We start from the raw sequence: 18,701 nt of genomic DNA on the forward strand, positions 1-18,701 counted from the left end.
CACATAGCAGCCACACAGAGCCTGGTCCCAGGGGTAGGGGTTTTCCAACCCCATCTGTTCCAGGTTGGTTTCAAGGCCCATATTTTATCCGTTTGGGAGGCTGAGCCAGGCCCAGGCAGGAGCAGCCCATTTTCCAGGGGTCTGTGCTCTTGGTTGTTCAGCCCTGCCTGGGGAATTCTGCTTGGCTAGAACACAGGTGTGAGGCCCCCCCAACTCAGGCCATGCCACAGTGGGGCTGGGGCAGTGGCTGGAGGGGAGAGTGCCAGGTGCAGCTGGAAGGGGGGTGTGACTGGCAGGTAGCACTCGCCAGGGACGAATCAGCCCTCCAGCAGTGTTCCCCGTCAGCTGTGAACTTGGGCAGCCAGCTGGTAAAGATTCAGGCGCTGCCCAGCTGCTCAGCAGAGTGCAAGCAGCCTGTGTTTCTGTGGGTGGTTCACCTCTGCACATGCCTCTATGCACATAATATTTATTCCACCCATAGACGGAAAAAAAGGAGGGGGGTCCCTGCTGTGCAGCTGGGGCTGCAGACCTAAGACCCAGCCTCCAGGCAGGGTTTATGGCACTTGCCACCACAGCAGGATTTTCCTGCACCACTCCCCAAGTGGGGATCTGATTGTGATGGTGGCCATGTACTGCCAGGCCCGCTGGCGTCAATGGTAAGAGCGGCTTTCTAGTGAAACCCACCTGGCTCCTGCGGGGCCCTGGTGCTTGGTGAGCCCCATGGGGATGCGGGGATGCAGCCATCGCTTTACAGCACCCAGAAGGGAGCTGGCTGCTGCCGGGAGCAGCGTGGGCCCTGCTCACAAGGTGCAGAGAGCAGCGTGAGAAGGGTCAGGGGTTAGAGCCAGGGGCCCTCAGTTTCTGCCTGCGCCTCTTGTTGGTTCCAACTGACCCACCCTTTCCAGCCACAGACCGCCAGGCACCTGCCCAAAGGGGTCGGCACCGTCTGCTTGACATAGGTGGGGAAACTGAGGCAGCAGAGAGGGGACTCGCCCTGAAGGCCGGCACCAGAGCCTGAACTCAGGTGCTACCGTCCAGAGCTGTAGCCACGAGGCCACGCTGCCTCCCGAACGACAGCGGCTGGCGATTGGCACTGGGGCGCGGGAGCCAGGACGCCTGGGTTCCCTTTCCCAGCTCTGCCACTGAGTCTCTGCCCCAGCCTGGGCCAAAACTGGGCGGCGGGGGGGGGGGCAGTTGCCCCCATTTTAGTGTCTTTGACTTGCCCCCTCCCCCGCTCTCCGCCAAAACAGAGCGTCCGGACCTCTCACGTTTGCTGCCCGACTCTAGGCCAGAATCCGGCCCCTGCCCCGTGCCTCAGTTTCCCCCGGCGGCAGAATAATCCACCCCAGCTGGGGCGGGGGGAGGTTATAGGTCAATTGCCTGGGACTGCGCAGCCCCTGGGGTGGATCACAGCGGGCAGCTGGAGGGGGCTCCCGGGCGGCAGCAGATGGGGGTGGCGGCGTTTGGCCCGGCCCGGCCCGGCCCGGCTCGGCTCTCCCCTCCCTTCGGTCCCAGGCGCTGGCCGCGTCGGGCGGGCGGCGGGGAGGAGGTGAGCTCGCGGGCCCAGGGGGGCGGGCCGGGGGCGGGCGGAGCCGGGGGTTCCCGGGCCCGGGAGGAGGAGCGGCCGGGGCCGCATGTGTTAGCGGGAGGCGGAGGCCGGGCTGCAGCGATCCGCGCCCGGGGGCTGCCGCGGGGCCCGGCGGAACCTGAGCGGCCGCAGCGCGCAGCCGGGCACTGCGGGGCGGCGAGTCCCCGGGCCCCGCACCGCTGTGGGGTCCCCCTGCCACGCGGCGGGCAGCTGCCCCCGGGGAGCCGAGCCGGCCCCGGCGGCGCGTGGAGTCCCCGCCCGCCCCGCCGCCTGGTCCCTCTGCCCCTCCGCACGCCCGCCATAGAGCCCCGCCGCTCGCCCGCTCTCGCCCCCCGCGCCTCCCGTTGCTCCCGCCGCGTGTCACTCGCGCCACGACAGCCCGGAGCCGGAGGGTTAAGAGGCCGGGCGGCCGCCCTCCCCCCCAGCCCCTGGATGTGTCTCCGGAACGCGGCAGCCAGAAGGTAAATGACACGGCTTGATTATTCTCTGCGGATAAGGCGATTGTCTTGGGAAAGCCACAAGCCGGCCCCTGGTCTCCTGTTACTCGGTGGAAGTGGGTCAGTTTCCCCGGAGTTGAAACCCTGTTGCCTGAGTGCGCTCGTGACACCTGCTGGGTGGGGGGGGTGTGCGTGTAAAAGTGCTAAGGCTGGGTGTATATGTGTGCAAAAGTGCCAGGGTGGGATGTATGTAAGTGTAAACGTGCCAGGGTGTGTGTTTGTGTGTGGTAAAGAGCCGGGGTTGTGTTTACGTGTGAAAGTTCCAGGAGTGTGTGTAAATGTGCCAAGAGTGTGTGTATATGTGTGTGTAAAAGTGGCAGGGGTGTGTGTGCGTATAAATGTGCCAGGGAGCATGTAGATGTGTTGAGGATGTGTGTATATGTGTATAAAAGTGCCAGAGGGTGTGTGTAAAACATCAGCGTGTGTATGTGTGTGTGTAAAAGTGCCAGAGGTGTGTGTAAAAGCATCAGTTTGTACATATGTGTTTGTAAAAGTGCCAAGGTGTGTGGGAAAAGTGCCAGGTGTGTATACATGTGTGTGTCAACGTACCAGAGGAGCGTGTGTGATTAAGCCTGCAAGTGCCACATGGGGGGGGAGGGTTTGTGAGGTAGAAATGGGTCACATTCTACCAGCTTTAGCTGGCAGTGAATCTTTCACCTGCTGGGAATATGTTACCTACACCTGATGTTCCCTTGAAACAACCACTGGCTGGAGTGTGGAGAGAGCCATGGGGTGGGGCATGATTAATAATTTAGACACCAGAAGCTTTTTAAAAAAAAGTCAATCAGCTTTTTAAAGTTCCCCTTTTTTCGGCCCGCGGTGGGTGTGACATAGTTACCACAGTGTGTTTATTTACGCTGGGTTGTGTTGAAAGCAGCGGCTGGAACATGCCAAGGAGAGCCAGGGGCAAAGCTTTTACAAGTGCCAGATGCAAAAAAAGCCCCATCGAGTGTATTTTTACTTTTCTTCCTCACAGCCACCGAGCTTTCCCCAGCCTGCCCCGGGAAATAGTTCCAAACGTTCTCCTAAGGGGTGTGTGAGTGAGAAATTCTCCCCCACCCAAGAGGTTTTTCTCCTTCCCCTGTGGTGGGTCTCACCCTAGAAGGCTCAGAGCCTGATCCAAAGCCCCCATCTGAGTCAGTGGCCGGATTGCCCCATTGATCTGGGGCCCCTCTGTGCAGGGGAAACAGCAAAACGCTCGATTCTACTGTTTCACTTTGGCATCCAAAATACTTCAGATTCTTTCCTTTCAAAGGGCTCAGGAAGGGGGCAGGCAGGAGAATGTTTACAAACAAGGACGGACAGGTCCCAGAGAGGTACAGGTGGAGATTGGGCCCTGAGCCATCTTTGGACCCTGCAGGGATCCATGCTCTGGGGCCAGATATTTATTGAGCTGGCTGTTCCCTTTCGCAAGATATGCCCATGAGGAATCTGAGCAGTCGAAGTGGCTGGCAGCTCTGCTGTTGTCACTAAAAGGGCAAAGGATTGTGATGAGAGAAATTTAAAAGGACCTTGCGCTGCATAAAGAAACCTAGCTGTCGGTTTGCTTTTTTTTTTTTAACTCTAATCTGTGGCCAAGCATGGCTGGCCCTACCTCCCCCTGATCTGCTCCTGAGGTAAAACCCAGGAGCTCTGCCCCTTTCACCCTCTTTGCCAGCCTGGGTGGTCCTCGGCGTGCGGGGGGACAGGGAAATGTGAGTCATTTCTCCGCGATTGTTTCTTTATTTTTTAATGGGACACGTTGCTTCAATCTCAGCCCCCTTTGGTGCTGACGCATCTCAGCCGGCCCATGGCTCTGTTCCCAAAAAAGCCCCCGAAACCAGAGGTGGGAAAAGTACCCCATAAGCTACTTGAGTAAAGTGCAGCTGCTTTGAGGGAGACAGTACTTAAGTACCAGTGACTGGTGTCCCTCTGGAAAACTACTTGAGAACACGTACACACGCGTGCATATGCTCACACACGCACACGTCACATCGAGAGTGTACGCGAGTACCCAGAAGTGAAAACAGCTGCACTTTTACCCAAGTCGCTTTTTCGGTACTTTTTCCCACCTCTCCCCGAAACCACCTCTTGTTGTGTCGCTCTTTGCAGCTGCTGCTGGAGAGATTGGAACGTCAGTCGTTCGGGAGTCCGCCTGCTGGACCGTGCTGTTACTCCTATGGCGCAGCGTAAGCCCCAGGGGGAAACTTTAGCAGTTTGTAATCCTGTGGGAAGTGGCAGGCCGTGTGATAAAGCAGAACCAGAGGCGACTCATGACTCTGGGGAAAGCAGGGAAGGAGTGAGGGCATCTGACTTCAGGAGTTGAAATCTCAGGGGGCATGTGACCTGATGTGCCTCCCCACGTGCATTACCTATGAGCAGCACCCACCTGCTGTCAACTCCCAGCAGAATTCCCTTCATAAAGCCACGAGTGGAATAAAATGCCAGATTGTTTCACTGCATTGCAATGTGCTGATTGCAATTCCGGCTCGGGGAAGCTCTCGTGCAGAGGGGAATTGGTGGGGGAAAAAATGACTTTGCTATAGATGAGTTTGTGCACTTTCTCTCTCCCTGATGCATGAGCCCTGTAGCAGTGGCGAGAACATGACATAGGGTACCTGCATTCTGGAGCTAGCTTTGGAAGCCAGATGGCTTGTTTACTGTTCTGATCAGGGACTTCCTGAGTTCATGTCCCAGTTCCTCCATTGTGTGACTTTGTTCAAGTCCTTTCCCTGCTCTTGAGTATGGCCAATGACAAGTGTTCGACAATTGTGAGGCATCCCTGTGCTGCACGCATGGCAGGCAAAAAGAAAAAGAAAGCATCCACGAGATTGGTTTAGAAATGATGAGGTTTCTAGAGAAAAGAAGAAATCTGAGGGACTTTTTGTAAGGCTGAGATTTTTTGATCCTGGGATGTCAATGTTCCTGACTTCAAGCTTTGCTCACAATCAGGAGGGCTAGAAATGTACTTAAAAATCCACCAGACAAATGGCAAGCTGAGAGTCTGATGTATTCACATGACTCCAGCAGCTGGGGCAGAAAAAAAAGCACCAAATAGCTTAAGACTCAATTAAATCATGAGATCTGGAGGCTCTGCGGTGGTGCTTCTGTTTCCCCAAGGGGGGAGTAGTCCTTGCTCTTATCAGAGAGTTGTGAAGTGTAACTGACTAGGGTCTCACAGGCTCTCCTGGGAACTCTGCCTGTGTGAGGAATGCAGAGCCCGGCTGGCTGTGAAATGTTTTGAGCTCCTCAGATGGAAGGGCAATGTATTTAATAAGATATGGGGGTATAGTATACACCTCCTGTAAGCAAAAACGCAGTCATGGAGCACTTTAAAGAATAACAAAATAATTTATTAGGTGATGAGTTTTCGTGGGACAGACCCACTTGTTCAGATCTGGAAAATTTTGATGAAAGTATACTGGCACAATGAGAATTTAACAGAAAGATAGAAAGAAAAAGATTAAATGAATCTGACAAATCAGCTACAGAGGACAGAAGGAGGGGGGCGAAGGATGGGGAAGAAAATTACTGGCTACAAGTGTCTATTAAGTGATTTGACTATGAATATCAAAGGTGAGGAAATTGTCCTTGTAATGGGTAAGGTATTTGCTATGTCTATTAAGATGTAGTTGTAAAGTGTTGAACTTGGGAATATGTTCATTTGAGTGGCAATGCCAGCGTTAACCCCTCCCCATCTCACCCTAAAGCCCGCCCCCCCACACCCAGTTCTCATATCCTGCTCTACTCAAGTCAGTTTCAGGACCAGCATGGAGTAGGAGAGGTAACCTGCTATCCAGCCTGCCCTCCCATAGTCTAAGGTGAGTAGCAGGCCCCAGAATAATGTGCAGTGGAATTTGCTAATTCCGGCCGGGAATGGAACAAACTGTTTAGAGAGGAAGAGTAGGGAAAGCCAAAGCTATTTTGGTGCTTTACAATGTTCAGATTACAATCCACTCCAGTGACAGGGCAGCATGTGTGTGTGATACAATTTTTCTGTAGTGTAAAATCCCTCTGAGGTGGCTATAATGGTTCTGGGGCTAGGCTTTATAAACCCAGACACTGAATTTAGAAAGCAATGTTCTCATTGATGTAACATGCCCCTGGATTATTCTGTGTATTCTAGAGGCCCATCCATTGAGATCCCTGTTATGCTGGGAGCTGTAGCGACACGAGAGACGGTGCCCAAGACACTATTAGATGCAGAGCAAATAGCATTTCCCTGCCCTATTTATTCATTTGATTGGGACAAATGCCCTGGTAGCCTAAATGTCACCCTTACCTTTTCATACCTCCAACAGTGGGGATCAAGGAAAGCAGAGAGGGAAGAACCAGGTGGGTTGGAAGCAGTGTTCCCTGTAAGCTGAGCACCTGGCTGGCTGCCTATGAGAGATCCAAATGCCGCCCAGCTGGTTAGCAGAGCGCCCACAGCCATCCACAGCCGGCAGCCTGTGTTTCTATTGGTGGTGCACATCCCACATGACTTGGTGCACAGAATAAAATTTATTCTGCTCACAGATGGAAAAAATTAGGTGGAACCTTGGCTAGAAGAGATGGAAGACCCATAAACCACCACTAACAGTGCAGGGAGTAGCCCTGTTTACAGTGGGGCTTTACATTGTAACTTGCTGTGCTCAGGAGGGAGGGTTATGTTTTTTCACACTCCTGAGCCAGAAAATTGTAGCGCAGTCAAGTGTTAGAGTAGCTTAGCTGAAGGCACTTTTCCACCAGGACAAAAGCTGTGTGTGGGCTGGGCTTCAGAATATTCAAACGCTGTCTTGAAAAGGGATCTCGCACGAAGTGTGCTTCTGTAATGCGTGCCCGAGGGTGCATCTACTCTACAGGAAAAACTCTGTGGCAACAAGTGTGAGAGCCTGGCACTGTTGGCAGGTGTTCACAGGGTTAAAAATAGGGGTTCTTGCTCAGGCTGGATCTGGAGCTCTGAAATCCAGAAAGGAGTTGGGGTGGGGGGTGAGTCCACGCAAGCTCTGAGATTCATCAATGTGGTGGTGTTTTGCTTTTTTTCTGGTATGGATGTCCTTTTAGACCCCGATTCTGCAAACCCTTCGATAGAGCTGGTTGACTTCAAAACCAAGAGAAATCCTGCTGATTTCCAGGGGGTTATTCCCACGAGTAAAGTTAAGCACGTGCTTCAGTGTTTACAGCATTGGGGTCTTAGCCTCAGTGACAGTAGCTGGTTAAACAGTTTCCAAAGGGGTTGGTTTTTTGTTTTTTTTTTGAGGGAAATTTCTGGAGGGGTCGACCCTCATGCATGACACTTTGGAGGCTTGTGTGGAAAAAAAATGGAATTCTTTCAAAAAAGCTGTTTCTGTTCTCGGCAACCCTCATCTGAAAAATTCTTGTGGGTTAGGTGAAATTTTAGCTAAAACCAAACATAGTGGCCTGTGCAATGAAAAATTTCCAGTTTGTGGTTGCTAAGAGTGGAAAGACTTCTGCAAATTGTAGCTTTTCTGAGGCCAACCTGGAAAATTTGGTACATTTTTTGTTCACCTTTGCAGAAATTTTTCCTGGGAGATTAAAAGTCCCCACATCCCGCTCAGTTCTGTTAGTGATGTTTCTGCTACAGATGGTTCTGCCTGAATGGCTCTTGTCCCCACGAATGGAAGCTGATCCGTTACTACGTGCATTGTACCTCTAGCAGAAGTGTTTTGGGGACAGGAGTGTTGCATTTTGGCATGTCATTGGCCAGCATCTGAATCAGTCCTTTCTTTCCAAGGCTGTCAATGCTGCAGTGGGATTTCTGCAGTTGGAGTCCTGCACCCAGATCTGATTACAGGATCTGGGCTGGTGATCTCAGCTTTTATGCAGATAGTGAGATTATGAAGGTGAAGGGACAGGGACCCTTAACCAGTGCTTGAATCTCCCAAACGCTCAATGTCCAGCAGCTCCCCTGCGCAGATTCTGCAAAGATCTTGGCAACCCCCTGCGGTGAGCTCATCTGACACACTGGGGTTTTAGGAAGATGTAGTCTGAGCATGCTGGAATGTGAGCAGCCTTGTAAAGCAGATGTCAAACCAAAGGAGGGCGGAGGGCAGGGGGTTTTAATGGGGCTGAACTCAGAGGAGCAGCTTGGCTCAGAGAAGCTGCGTTTGCTTGATGTTGGCTCTTCCTTTCCTCTTGCTCCGGGTCCGTGCTTTATTTCCCAGAAACTTGCCTCCTTTCCCAGTGCATCTCCAACCAAAAGAGTACGTCAGAAGATCAAGGAACATACGTGAGCATAAGGAATTGGAATGGCCCTGGGTCTCCAGGGAGGCAGTGTGGCAATCTGGAGGGCGTGGGGCTGATTCCTAGATCTGACCTTCATGTGCATGTAGGCAGGTGAGTCATGCCCAGCTCAATCAAGGGAATGGAAATCGGTGCTCCTCAGGAGCCTAAATCCCTTTGATGACCTGGACCTTAGAGCCTGAGATAGAATCAGAGCATCCTGGAAGGGACCTCGAGAGGTGATTTGAGTCCAAGCCCCTGCCCTCACAGCAGGACCAAGCCCCATCTAGACCATCCCTGACAGCCATTTGTCTAACTTTCTCTTAAATATCTCCAGTGATGGAGATTCCACACCCTCCCCAGGCAATTTATTCCAGTGATTCACTGCCCTGACAGGAAGATTTTCCTCATGTGCAACCTAAACGTCCTTACACTTGTCCTCAAGTCCATCCCCATTCGGCTAAGCCAAATGGTCCTTGGGTGCTTTGCTGAATCATGGCCAAAGTAAGCTGCGATTTGGGGAGGGGCTGGCTTGAGCATGCTGACAGGGTGCTGGAGGGGCCCAGTTCCCGCTGGTGTCAGGGGTGCTCAGCCCTAAAAACCCAAGGCCCCCTCTGGAAATGTGGTTTGAACTTCTGTGATCCATTCTTTCCAGGTGGGGAAGATACTTCCAGGAGTTGCTGTGGGGAATGGAGGATGGGCTATAAGTCTCTCGCTGCAGAACTGGATTCCTTTAACTCCATGAAGTCTGAGAGTGTTTGAGATGTCAGGCTGACACTATGTTACTCCAGGTGGTGAATTGCCTCCTCCCTGGACCTGCTAAGGTTGTTGCTGTCTTGGGTGTTGCTATCTCGGGCCCTGCTGCCTTAGCGTCAGATGCTGCTTGGGTCTGAAAATCCCCCAGAAGAGAAAAGTCGCTTTTCAAAGACTTGCTGTTAGTCCCCAAGGACCAAACTGCTGAGCTCATCCAGCTGTTACTTACTAGGGAAAGTGAAACAGCTTGTCCAGTGAGAAAGGGGCAGGAGGGTCGTGATGCTGGGTGGGAAATGTCTCCAATCAAACAGTCCTGTTTTGAACTGGCTGGTTATTATGTGGGGTTTTCCTTTCCCCCTTTTCTTTATTACCCACAAGTTCTATTTGTCTAGAAACAGGGTTTTTCCTGCTCTCTGGGGCTCCATTCTCCCTCCCGACTTCATGTTTCTGGCGTCACTGTGGCAGGTGCTGCTGCCTTTTGAAATTGTATTGCAATGCGCGTGTGGGTTTTTTTTCCGTAAAGCCCCAGCTCCTGGAGTCCTGCAACAGAACAAGAATCTGAGCTTCCATTTAGAAGAAAATGTAGGTTTCAGGCCCCTGTGGTGGCTGATAAAAAGCTCAATGTGTCCTGAGCATGCCCTCAAGGCTCCAAATCCAGAAAGCAAAAAAAAAAAAAGAGCTCAAATGTATTATTATTTTTAAATCTCGTGATTTTGAAGTCAGTCTCATGACTTTTAGGGACCTGATGGCTGATTTTAGGGCACGTGCACTTGGCAGTCTTACAGTTGGCTGCCCTGGACATGGTTGTGGTGTTATAACTTCAGGTGGGGAGTTTAGGAGCCCTTTTGCCAAGCTCCTGAGTTCTCATGCAAAAATCCTCGAGTCCCTGGATAAGAGAGAGCAATAAAAGCAGTGAAGGCAGGATCTTTTCCATGCAGCATGTTCCTGGAAGTTTTTTTCCACTAGGCATCAACTGCCTTGGCATCCAGCATTTGTTTTATTCATTGTATTTTGTGTTGTTAGAGCAGCTTGCTAGACAGTTAGCTCACATCATCCAAGTTTATCTGCAGATCACCTCCTCTTTTCTGTGTGAGAACATCTCCCATAGCTTTCTTCTTCCCCCGGACACTTAATTCCACCAACATATTTTCCCCCTCTCCCCCTTCCTTTCCTCCCTACTGCAAGGGGCTGTGGGGGCTCATATGATGTTATCAAGAAGTTTCCGCTCTTGCCGCTGAACAAAACTGAGCAGGGCTGTTTCTTTAACAACGGGTGGAGGAGGGGTTGGATTCAGCATATAACTCAGATCTGGGTCCCACCCAGAGAAACCCTTCCAACCCTCGGTGTGTTTTGGAATCTGGATTTCACGGTTGGCTCTGACTATAACAAACCAAATGCAAAATCCCACATCTCAAATTTTTGGGACGTGTGAAATGCATGTTTAGGTTGCGATCCAATTTTTCCAGCTTTCCAGTTGAAAGAGGAAGCATCTGGCCGTGTAGCTCGCCAAATTAGGGCTAAGGTGGTATTTTCAAAGGGTCTGGAACAGGAAATATCATGAGCTCAAAAGTTGTGTTATATCCTGGGTCCAGTTCCTATGCCACGCCCGTCACCGTGGCATCTGGTCCTCTTCCAGTAGTGCGTTCAGGGATGAAACAATCCTTCATTTTTCCATGGGGCCAGAGACCTAAACACAGTAGACTTGCCCTGACATAAGAGAACCAGCAAGCGAAACTGATTAAAAACAGGAAGTGAAATTGACCAGTAGGGTTTTACAGTCAAAAGTGAACAAAATATTAAGTACTCTAGTAGCATCAGGGTTGAAAGTGCAGTCCTACACAGAGATTACGGAGGCCTGTGTTTTTGGCTCCTGTTTATTTTTGTGGTGAGCGACAGAGCAAATACAGACGCTCCCAGTGTCATTCCTGGTCAGTCTATGGCCACGCTTTTAACAAGTTCTGGCGAAAGTTTCGCTTGTAGCATTCCAGCTTTGACTAGCCGACAGGCACAGCTATGGGAGTCTGTTGCAGCAGCCAAAAAGCACAGTTCAGATCAGGAAAGAATCACTGTGCAGTCTGAAAAGAGCGACACTCTCATCCCAGCTCCTGCAAGGACTCCCTGGGTGGGTCATGGCACCGTGCCTCAGTTTCCCCTTCAGTGCATGCAGGAGGATCATGCTCTGTTTGCACACAGAGGCCTTTGGGGCGGTTCATTCATTTACATCCTAAAAGTGCCATAAGGGCTAAGCCCTGGGATCTAAGAAATGGCCATCAGAGGTGAGGCAAACATGATACTTATCTCTGTCTTGCCCTTAAATCAGGGTCCAGATCAGCAGCCCTACAGATGAGGACGGTATCTGACAGCACGTCGGGTGAAACATCACTGATCTGATTTCCAGCAACTTTTAACTTTTCTGGCTGGCCGGGACTGCCCTGCCAACCTCTCTTACCTTTTGCTTGGCCAGGCCCTATGCAGGGGAGGAACAGACATGAACATATCTTCAAGCCTGGAGATCGGGTTCCAAAGAGATGATCTTTAATCCTAATCTCTTTCCTCCCAGACTAAAACCTGCTGTGTGACGTCTCCTGGCTTCTTTCTGTCCTTTGTGTAATCGCCTCTGAACCCTGGGTTCTTAGCAGAACTGCCAGGCTCATAGGTTCATGGGCTTTGAGACCTGAAGGAGCCGTTAGACCATCCAGTCGGACCCCCTGCATAACCGTACCTTCAGCATTGCCGTCCCCTGGTGCGCTGGCCCTGGGGTTTGGTTCTATCAGAGATCGGGGGCTGCACACAGCCCATGTCCCATCTGTGGAGTCTTTCAATGTTCCCTGGTTCTGGGCGTGGAGGGCTTTGTCCAGGCCCAGCTGTCTTGGAGATTAGGCTTGGTGCATCTGAGTGGTGGTGACCGCTGCTGGATGCATCAGCATGGCTCAGTCCTAACTCGGCAAGAACTGCCCGGAGAGGGGAGCTCGGGGGCCCCTTCAGTCATCATCCCCCAGCAGCGTTCCCTGTCAGGTGAGAGTTTGGCGGCTCCCAGGAGTGACTCAGGTGCCACTCAGCTGATTAGCAGAGCGCCCACAGCTGGCAGCAGGTGTTTCTCTGGGTGGTGCACATCCGCACACACCTGGGTGTACAGAACATTTATTTTGCCCCTGGATGGAAAAAATGAGAGGGAACTCTGGCCCCCGGCGCACTGGACTGGTGATTTTTGGTATGTTGTCAGGCTGTTCAGTGACACCTGGCCCAAGACACTCCTGTTCTTTACAAGCCAGGACTGCATGCTGCAGTGAGGAATATCACTCACCAGGCTACGCCCTGATCCCAGGCTGTTTGTAAGGTGAGGAAGGCTGAGAAGGAAGGACATGGGCGGCCGAGATGCTTTCTGCAAATAAATTCCTCCTTCTCGCAACAGCCCGCTCAGGTGAGGTGACAGACCCAGACCTCGGGCCTCCCAGTGCTGTAGTGGGTCCTGCTGGGCTTGAGAGTTCCTTGCAGAGGCTAGGCTGGTCAGAGAGCTGGCGGGTGAGTGACGGGGTTCCCGGTAAGCTGAGCGCTTGAGCGGCCACCCAGGAGCGACTCAGGTGCCGCCCAGCTGATTAGCAGAGCGCCCACAGCCGGCAGCAGGTGTTTCTACTGATGGTGCACATCCCCACATGCCCTGGTGCAGGTAACCACATTTATTCCACGCATGGATGGAAAATCTCAATGGGAACGTGGGTGAGCGGTGAATAATTGGCAATGCCAGAGAGTTAGTCCTGCCAGCCTTAGCGCAACCATCACTCAGCTGTACAGGGAGGGAGTGTGGCTTAGTGGGCAGACCTCTGCAGTTGGGTTCAGGGCCCCTGGGGCTTGTTCCCTCCCTCCAGTGGTTTAGGAAGTGGATGGGTGGGGGATTAGCTCTAATCCCTTTGGAACCGGATCTCTGGGTTTGAAGTCATGATCGTGTTCATTCTTTCCCTGCACTCCGGAGAGGGCTCTGGAGGCAGGTAGTGCTGAGCTCTGGGGGTCCCTCAGGGCAGAGCCCGTGTACCCTGTCCTGCTCGGCAGCGCTCCGGAGAGCAGGCGTTAGCTCTGTTACAGGCAGAGATGTGTCTAGGCTGAGCAGTTGTCCTGCTGCCTGGCAGTAGCTTGTAGAACCCGCCCACGTCCCAGGACGATGGTGCTATTTCTGATCACCCCCTTCGGCATGGCTGATTTGGGATGCTAACAGGGAATGCAGCAGGCACGGCGTACTTGGATCCTGCTCAGCAATCTGATCTAGTGCTGCAGAACGAGGAGCTGGAGACCTCCTAACTGTACAAAAATACCAGCACGTGGATCGGGGCTGGTTGGCCAAGAGGGGACAGAGCCAAAATCTCACATCTAGCATGGCTACCTTAATGTTAACACAGCGTAATTCTCACGGAGGCCCGCTAGCACCGCTGCAGCAGGGGACATGGAGGTAGTGTTGCCTGGTGAATTCGGTGTCTCCCTTGGCCACTGGCCTGCTGAGTTATGATGACTCAGTGCCTCAGTTTGTCCCATCTATGAACGGGCATCATGTGCACTCTCTTGGTGGTCACTCAGTAACGAGTAGGATGTCCTCATGTCACCCTCCTCTGTGCGAGTCTGTTAATGGCTGATTAGCCTGAGTCTGGAGCCACAAATCTTATAGAGGGAGCAGGTGTTGGTAGCTATTGGAGGGGCACAGGACATTTTTTGCTGCTCTTTTCTTCTCCACCTCTCCTCGTCTGCACGGCGGCAGGACCTCTGACTGTGCCGCCCCCCACGGTCACTGCTGTCTGCTGGGCATGGTCTCAGGCAAAGTCCTCCCAAATGTTGACACTGACGCTGCACTTTTTCATGCGTGTCTTGAGTGCATCCTTCTGTCGCTTCCGCTGGGCCCCAACGCTCCTCTATCCTTCTCCAACTCGGAAAACAGAATCCGTTTCGGGAGGCGCTGATCAGATGTCCAGACCGCGTGAGCAGTCCAGCGAAGTTGTTGATGGATGATAACGGCTTCAATGCTGGTCGTGTTCAACTCTTCCAGGACTCCAGTGTTCGTGCGCCTGTCCTCCCTAGAGATATTTAGGATTCTGCGGAGGCAACGTTGATGATATTGGTCAAGTGCCTTCAAATGACACTTGTATGTTGTCCAGGTTTCACATCTGTACAGTAACACTGGAACAACCACTGTACGGTATACAAGGAGCTTTGTCTTGGGATAGATGTCCTGGTTCTTGAAGACTCTTTGTCTCAGGCGGGTGAAAGCAGAGCTTGCATGGCTACCTCCTTTGTAATGTACCAATGGACAGTGCTAATTCAAAGCTAGGAATTCAACGTAACTCATTCATGCCCAGGCCTGTTTGCTTTGAGAATCAGACTGTCTTTACTACAGGAAGATGTGGTTTATCTCAAGACAGCTGCCTCAGGATAAGAGGAGGAGAAGACAGGACAGGAATGGTTTTTACCTTGGTAAGACTAAGCAAGCTCAGCTTACCTGAGTTAGTTCCTTGAAGATAGAATTCCATCTCGGCTAGCGTTGTGCGCTGTGACAGCTCCCTCAGCGTCCAGGCAAGAGTTGGGAGCAAATAATGTTAATTTTCAAGAGTTTTTAAAATATTCCCAGCCCAAATTGGGAGGAGAAATCGAAATCTCTGCAGTGTTCGCAAACCGGCAAACTGAAAATGTTTTCGGTTTGCATCAATGAAAACGTTTCATTTCAACATGGAACTTTTTTAACCTTTTCTATCTTTTTTTAGTATAAATTGTTACATTTCAAACTGCAAACCCCAGATTTAGGTTTATAGAGCAGCACAAAGGGAGATTTTGAAACTTTTTCCCAACCTTTTTTTGAGTTGGGAAATGGGTAGGAACCGGCCCTTTCCCGCAGACACATTGGGGTTTGATGCAAAATGATGATTCAGGGGAAAGGAAATGTTGTGAGTTCCCTGGCTGGCTCAGTGAAAAATGTGCCTTTTTTTGCACTGAGATGTGCAGGGGTCTGAGGGAGCTGGTCTGATTTTACCAAAGAGCAACTGACTGCAGAATTTGAGCCAGCGCCGTGCTGTGTAAGTTCCACATTTGGGGCGTTGTTGTACACAGATGACTTTTGAAATAGGAAGTTGAATGCAAATAGAAATGTGACCAGAGGGGCTATTTTAAATAGCAATGAAAACATTTGTGGTCGTTATGGTGACAGTCCCCCCCACCCGCCATGCCACCCCCCTGCCATGTTTGGAACCTAAATGTAACAGCACAAGAACTAGGAAGAGAAACAGTCTGATGGGGCTGGGTTCTGAATTCCCTGACGCCGATGGGTGCCACGGATGGCGAAGACAAAGGGCCAACCCCCTCCTGCTTTGCAGACCCTGAACTCAGCAGGGGTGCAACAGAGGAGGGGGCTGCTCTTTTCCTTGGCGCCTGACCACAGCTGGCTGGGGGGAGCGGAAGCAGGTCAAATGTATGTGGCGTCTTGACCTTGTGTTGCAATCATGCTTCCTCCGATTTGGCCCAGGTCCCACCTCCGCCATAAGGGAGGGGCGGCTGATCCAAGCTCCCCCGCCCCAACGTTTTTCTGTCCTTCCGGCATCCCTGCTCACCTGCCAGTCTGAAACCAGAGCAAGAGAGAACCACGGGCTGGACAAAAAGCCAGGTCCTGCCCCAAGGCTGTGGCTGGGGCCAGCTGGCCAGGCGGGTGAGTGCAAGGAAACAGTGAGGTGATCGTGGGGCAAAGTGGGGCGGGAGGAACCTACCAACAGCCTGACTGGTCTCCGGAGCCAGCCTGGCTAAGGAGTGTGTGGAGGGAGGGTAGAAGGGGGGTGTTTCGGGTAAGGCGCAGCAGGAGAGGAAGCACAAAGGGACTTGTTTGGTGGGGCACCGCGGGGCTGACGGAGGCTGGGATCGGAGGCAGGAGTCATGGCAATGCGACAGGCCGGAGAGGGCCCTGCAAGCGGAGGCAAGGAGCCGATGTCGGATGTGACGGAGAAGGAGCCACTGGAGGGTGCAGAGAGGCAGCCGGGGAGGTCCAAGAGGCCAGCTAGGAAAACGGTCTTTGCAGCAGTGTCTCTGAACAAGGCCGGGCGGCCTTCGGCTGGGCCAGAGAGGGGCAGCAGCAACCAAGATGCCAGAGAACAAGCCCCTGCTTGGTCTGGTCCGACCACGTCCTCGGTGGGGCAGGGACCGTCTTTCGCTCTATGGCACAGTGCGATGGGGCTCTGATCTCCGACAGGGCTTCTCGGGGTCACCGTCCTACAGCCGTCTGCTGTGCTGCGGTCCGGTCCCAGCAGACGAGAGAGCTGAGGTGGGGGAGGTGATCAGTCTGACTGGATCCAGCTTCTGCTGGGGAAAGAGACGCACCTTCCAGCTCCCCAGAGCTCTCGCCGACAGAGGTTGCTCCAGGAGAGGCTGTTCCTTCTCCCACCTGGTCTGTCTCAACAATCCCTAGAGGGACGTGAATGTTCCCTGCCGTCTTGTGCCTGAATCCCCAGGAAGACAGCGACTTCACGCCACTGCCACTGAGATCTGGATTGGGCCCTGAGTCTGTGCCCAATGCTGGTGAATACCCAACCGCTTGGCCAGAGACCAGCACCGAGGGACACATGACACCGAGACCTAGGGGGCTGGCAGCCAACACGCTGCGGGGGCTGATTCCAATCTCACTGACCTAGGGCGAAATCGGTGAGTTCAGCGGTGCTACCAGGCGTAAACAGAGCAGAGAGCTCCTGGGGAAGTGTTCCAGGGACTGACTCAGACGTGCTCTTCCTGGATGGGTGCACAGAGGGGTCACAGCCCCAGAGCCAGCACATCTGGCGCTCCCAGCCTGCCATGTGGGAAGGGAGGACTGAGGCTGGAGGGACAGAAGGGGTTAAACTCGGTCCTGTGAGCCTGGAGTCTCTGGGAAGTGATCAAAGCTTTGGAGTCACTCCCCAGGAGCAATGGGAGTGCAGGATGAAATGAGCGGGCTGGAGAGATGGCAGGATAAGGAGCAGTGGCCCGGAGCAGAGGAAGGAACAGTTCAGCCTTTGCAGAGAGAACTCTTTATCCGGACGGTTGATTGGTGTGCAGCCGGCCTCCCCTGCAGCCTGGGGATCAGACCCTACAGGGATGGGGAAGGCCAGGGGGGTGTTCCTACCTGGGTGCGTGTACCAGGCGGTGGAGCTGCGTGTGCTGCGACGCTGACTCTGTGTGCGGAAGCAGAACAGGGCCCCATGTGTGCCTCTGCCCATGTGCGATGCGGCTAGCTCAGGGCTGCCAGCTCCTGCTGGGCGGTGACCAGCTTTATCCCGCTGGCTGCGGTGCCCTGCCAGCCGCTTGGATTCCTTCCCCAAACAGCGCCAAGAGGAGCCTCCAGCCAGGGCAGACAGTGACCAGCCCAGAGGGGCCAGGAGGAGCCAGGGATTCTTCCCCAGTGCCTCAGGACGGGACCCCAGCACTGGGTGGTTTCCCTGGTGATTGCTTTGGGGAATTGTCAAGGAGTGTGGGGGCACCAGGCCCTGCCCCCCAGCCGTAGGCAGCTGCGACTCTCATTGTGCCGGGAGAACAGAGGATTTATTAGTCGACGGACACAGCGTGGAACAGACTTGTCAGCACAGGACCCAGAGGCCGTCAGGACCATCCGTCCTGGGGAGCGGGGCCCAGAGGGGGTCCCCGAGCCTGGGGCGGGCTCCCCCCCCCACCAGACCGGGCCCCCCCCCCCACCAGACCAGACTGCTCCACTCAACAGCCCAGGTCCAATTCAAACCAGCCCGGCCCCTCCTCCGCCTTTGTCCTGGTTCCGGGGAAGAAAGGGGTCACCTGGTTGCCTGGGTTACAAAGGCCGGGGAGGGCCTGGCCTACACGTGAGAACTCATCACACCAAAACTCCCCTCATACTAGGCACCGATGCTGTGCCTAGGGAAGCGGAGGCACCCGCCTTGGGTTGCTCCAGGACAGTAGGAAACACACCCAGCCTAACCCGGGAAATAAAACCTCACGCACCTCACTGCGTCACAAGCTAACCGGGGGCAAAGTCTCAGGTTCGTGCTGGGCTCCGATCGAACAGGAAGTCCTAATTTTAAAGACGGGAGTTGTCCAGCGGAAGAACTGACCTGAGTGGTGCAGGGCCCAGCACCTCCCTGGATGCGACCCAGCTGGGACAGCGGCAGCCATGACTGTGGTGCTCCGGTGCTTTGGCTCATTCCTGTGGGTCCCATGGGCCCTGCACTGATGGGAGCTCTATGCGAACTGCCTGACAGGCCTGGCTCTGGGGCAGGGGGCTTGGAGTGGTGGGAAGGGGCTGCACCATCCACCCCCCATTCCCTGTCCCCCTTGGTCACCTGTTACCAGCCTGGAGTAGCAGGAGTGACAGTCTGTGGGGTCCCTTTGTTCTCCACCGCCCTAAGGAAACCTTCCCATGAGCAGCAGCTGCACTGAGTGGCGGCAGCAGCAGCACGAAGAGGTGTGGCAATGGTTAGACATGTTCCCTCGATAATCACAGCATCTGCTGGCTGGGCACTTCTTGGGTGTGCCCTGGGAGTCTTGCAATATTTTCTGTTTTCTTTAAAGCCCCAGCTCCTGGAGTCAGGTGATGGTGAGCTCTCTGCTTTTATTCCACTAGGAAAAGATCTTTCCTAGCCCTCACAGCTGTAGAGAGAGAAGCTGGGAAATGTGACCCCCTAAAGACTCTAAACCCCAAAAGG

The 18,701-nt window shown here is 53.4% G+C and overlaps 1 protein-coding gene across 4 annotated transcripts in view; it reads left to right on the forward strand.

The window, feature by feature from the left end:
• Positions 1-1,602: 1,602 nt before the first annotated feature.
• Positions 1,603-18,701, forward strand: part of ADAMTSL4 (ADAMTS like 4) — a 57,694-nt gene continuing 40,595 nt past the window's right edge. The window contains exons 1-2 of one of the 4 annotated variants that reach the window (XM_074980510.1): positions 1,626-2,049; positions 4,177-4,253. Coding sequence is in view for 1 of the 4 variants with exons in the window: in XM_074980512.1 (XP_074836613.1) it covers positions 2,021-2,049 (29 nt within the window). In the remaining 3 variants the exon portion in view is untranslated. Of the gene's footprint in view, positions 2,050-4,176; positions 4,254-18,701 lie in introns of all 4 variants that reach the window. The other 3 variants (XM_074980514.1, XM_074980512.1, XM_074980509.1) reach the window with 3 other exon arrangements.

The sequence above is a fragment of the Carettochelys insculpta genome, chromosome 30 (genome assembly GCF_033958435.1).
Source record: "Carettochelys insculpta isolate YL-2023 chromosome 30, ASM3395843v1, whole genome shotgun sequence".
NCBI classification, from domain to species: Eukaryota; Metazoa; Chordata; order Testudines; family Carettochelyidae; genus Carettochelys; species Carettochelys insculpta.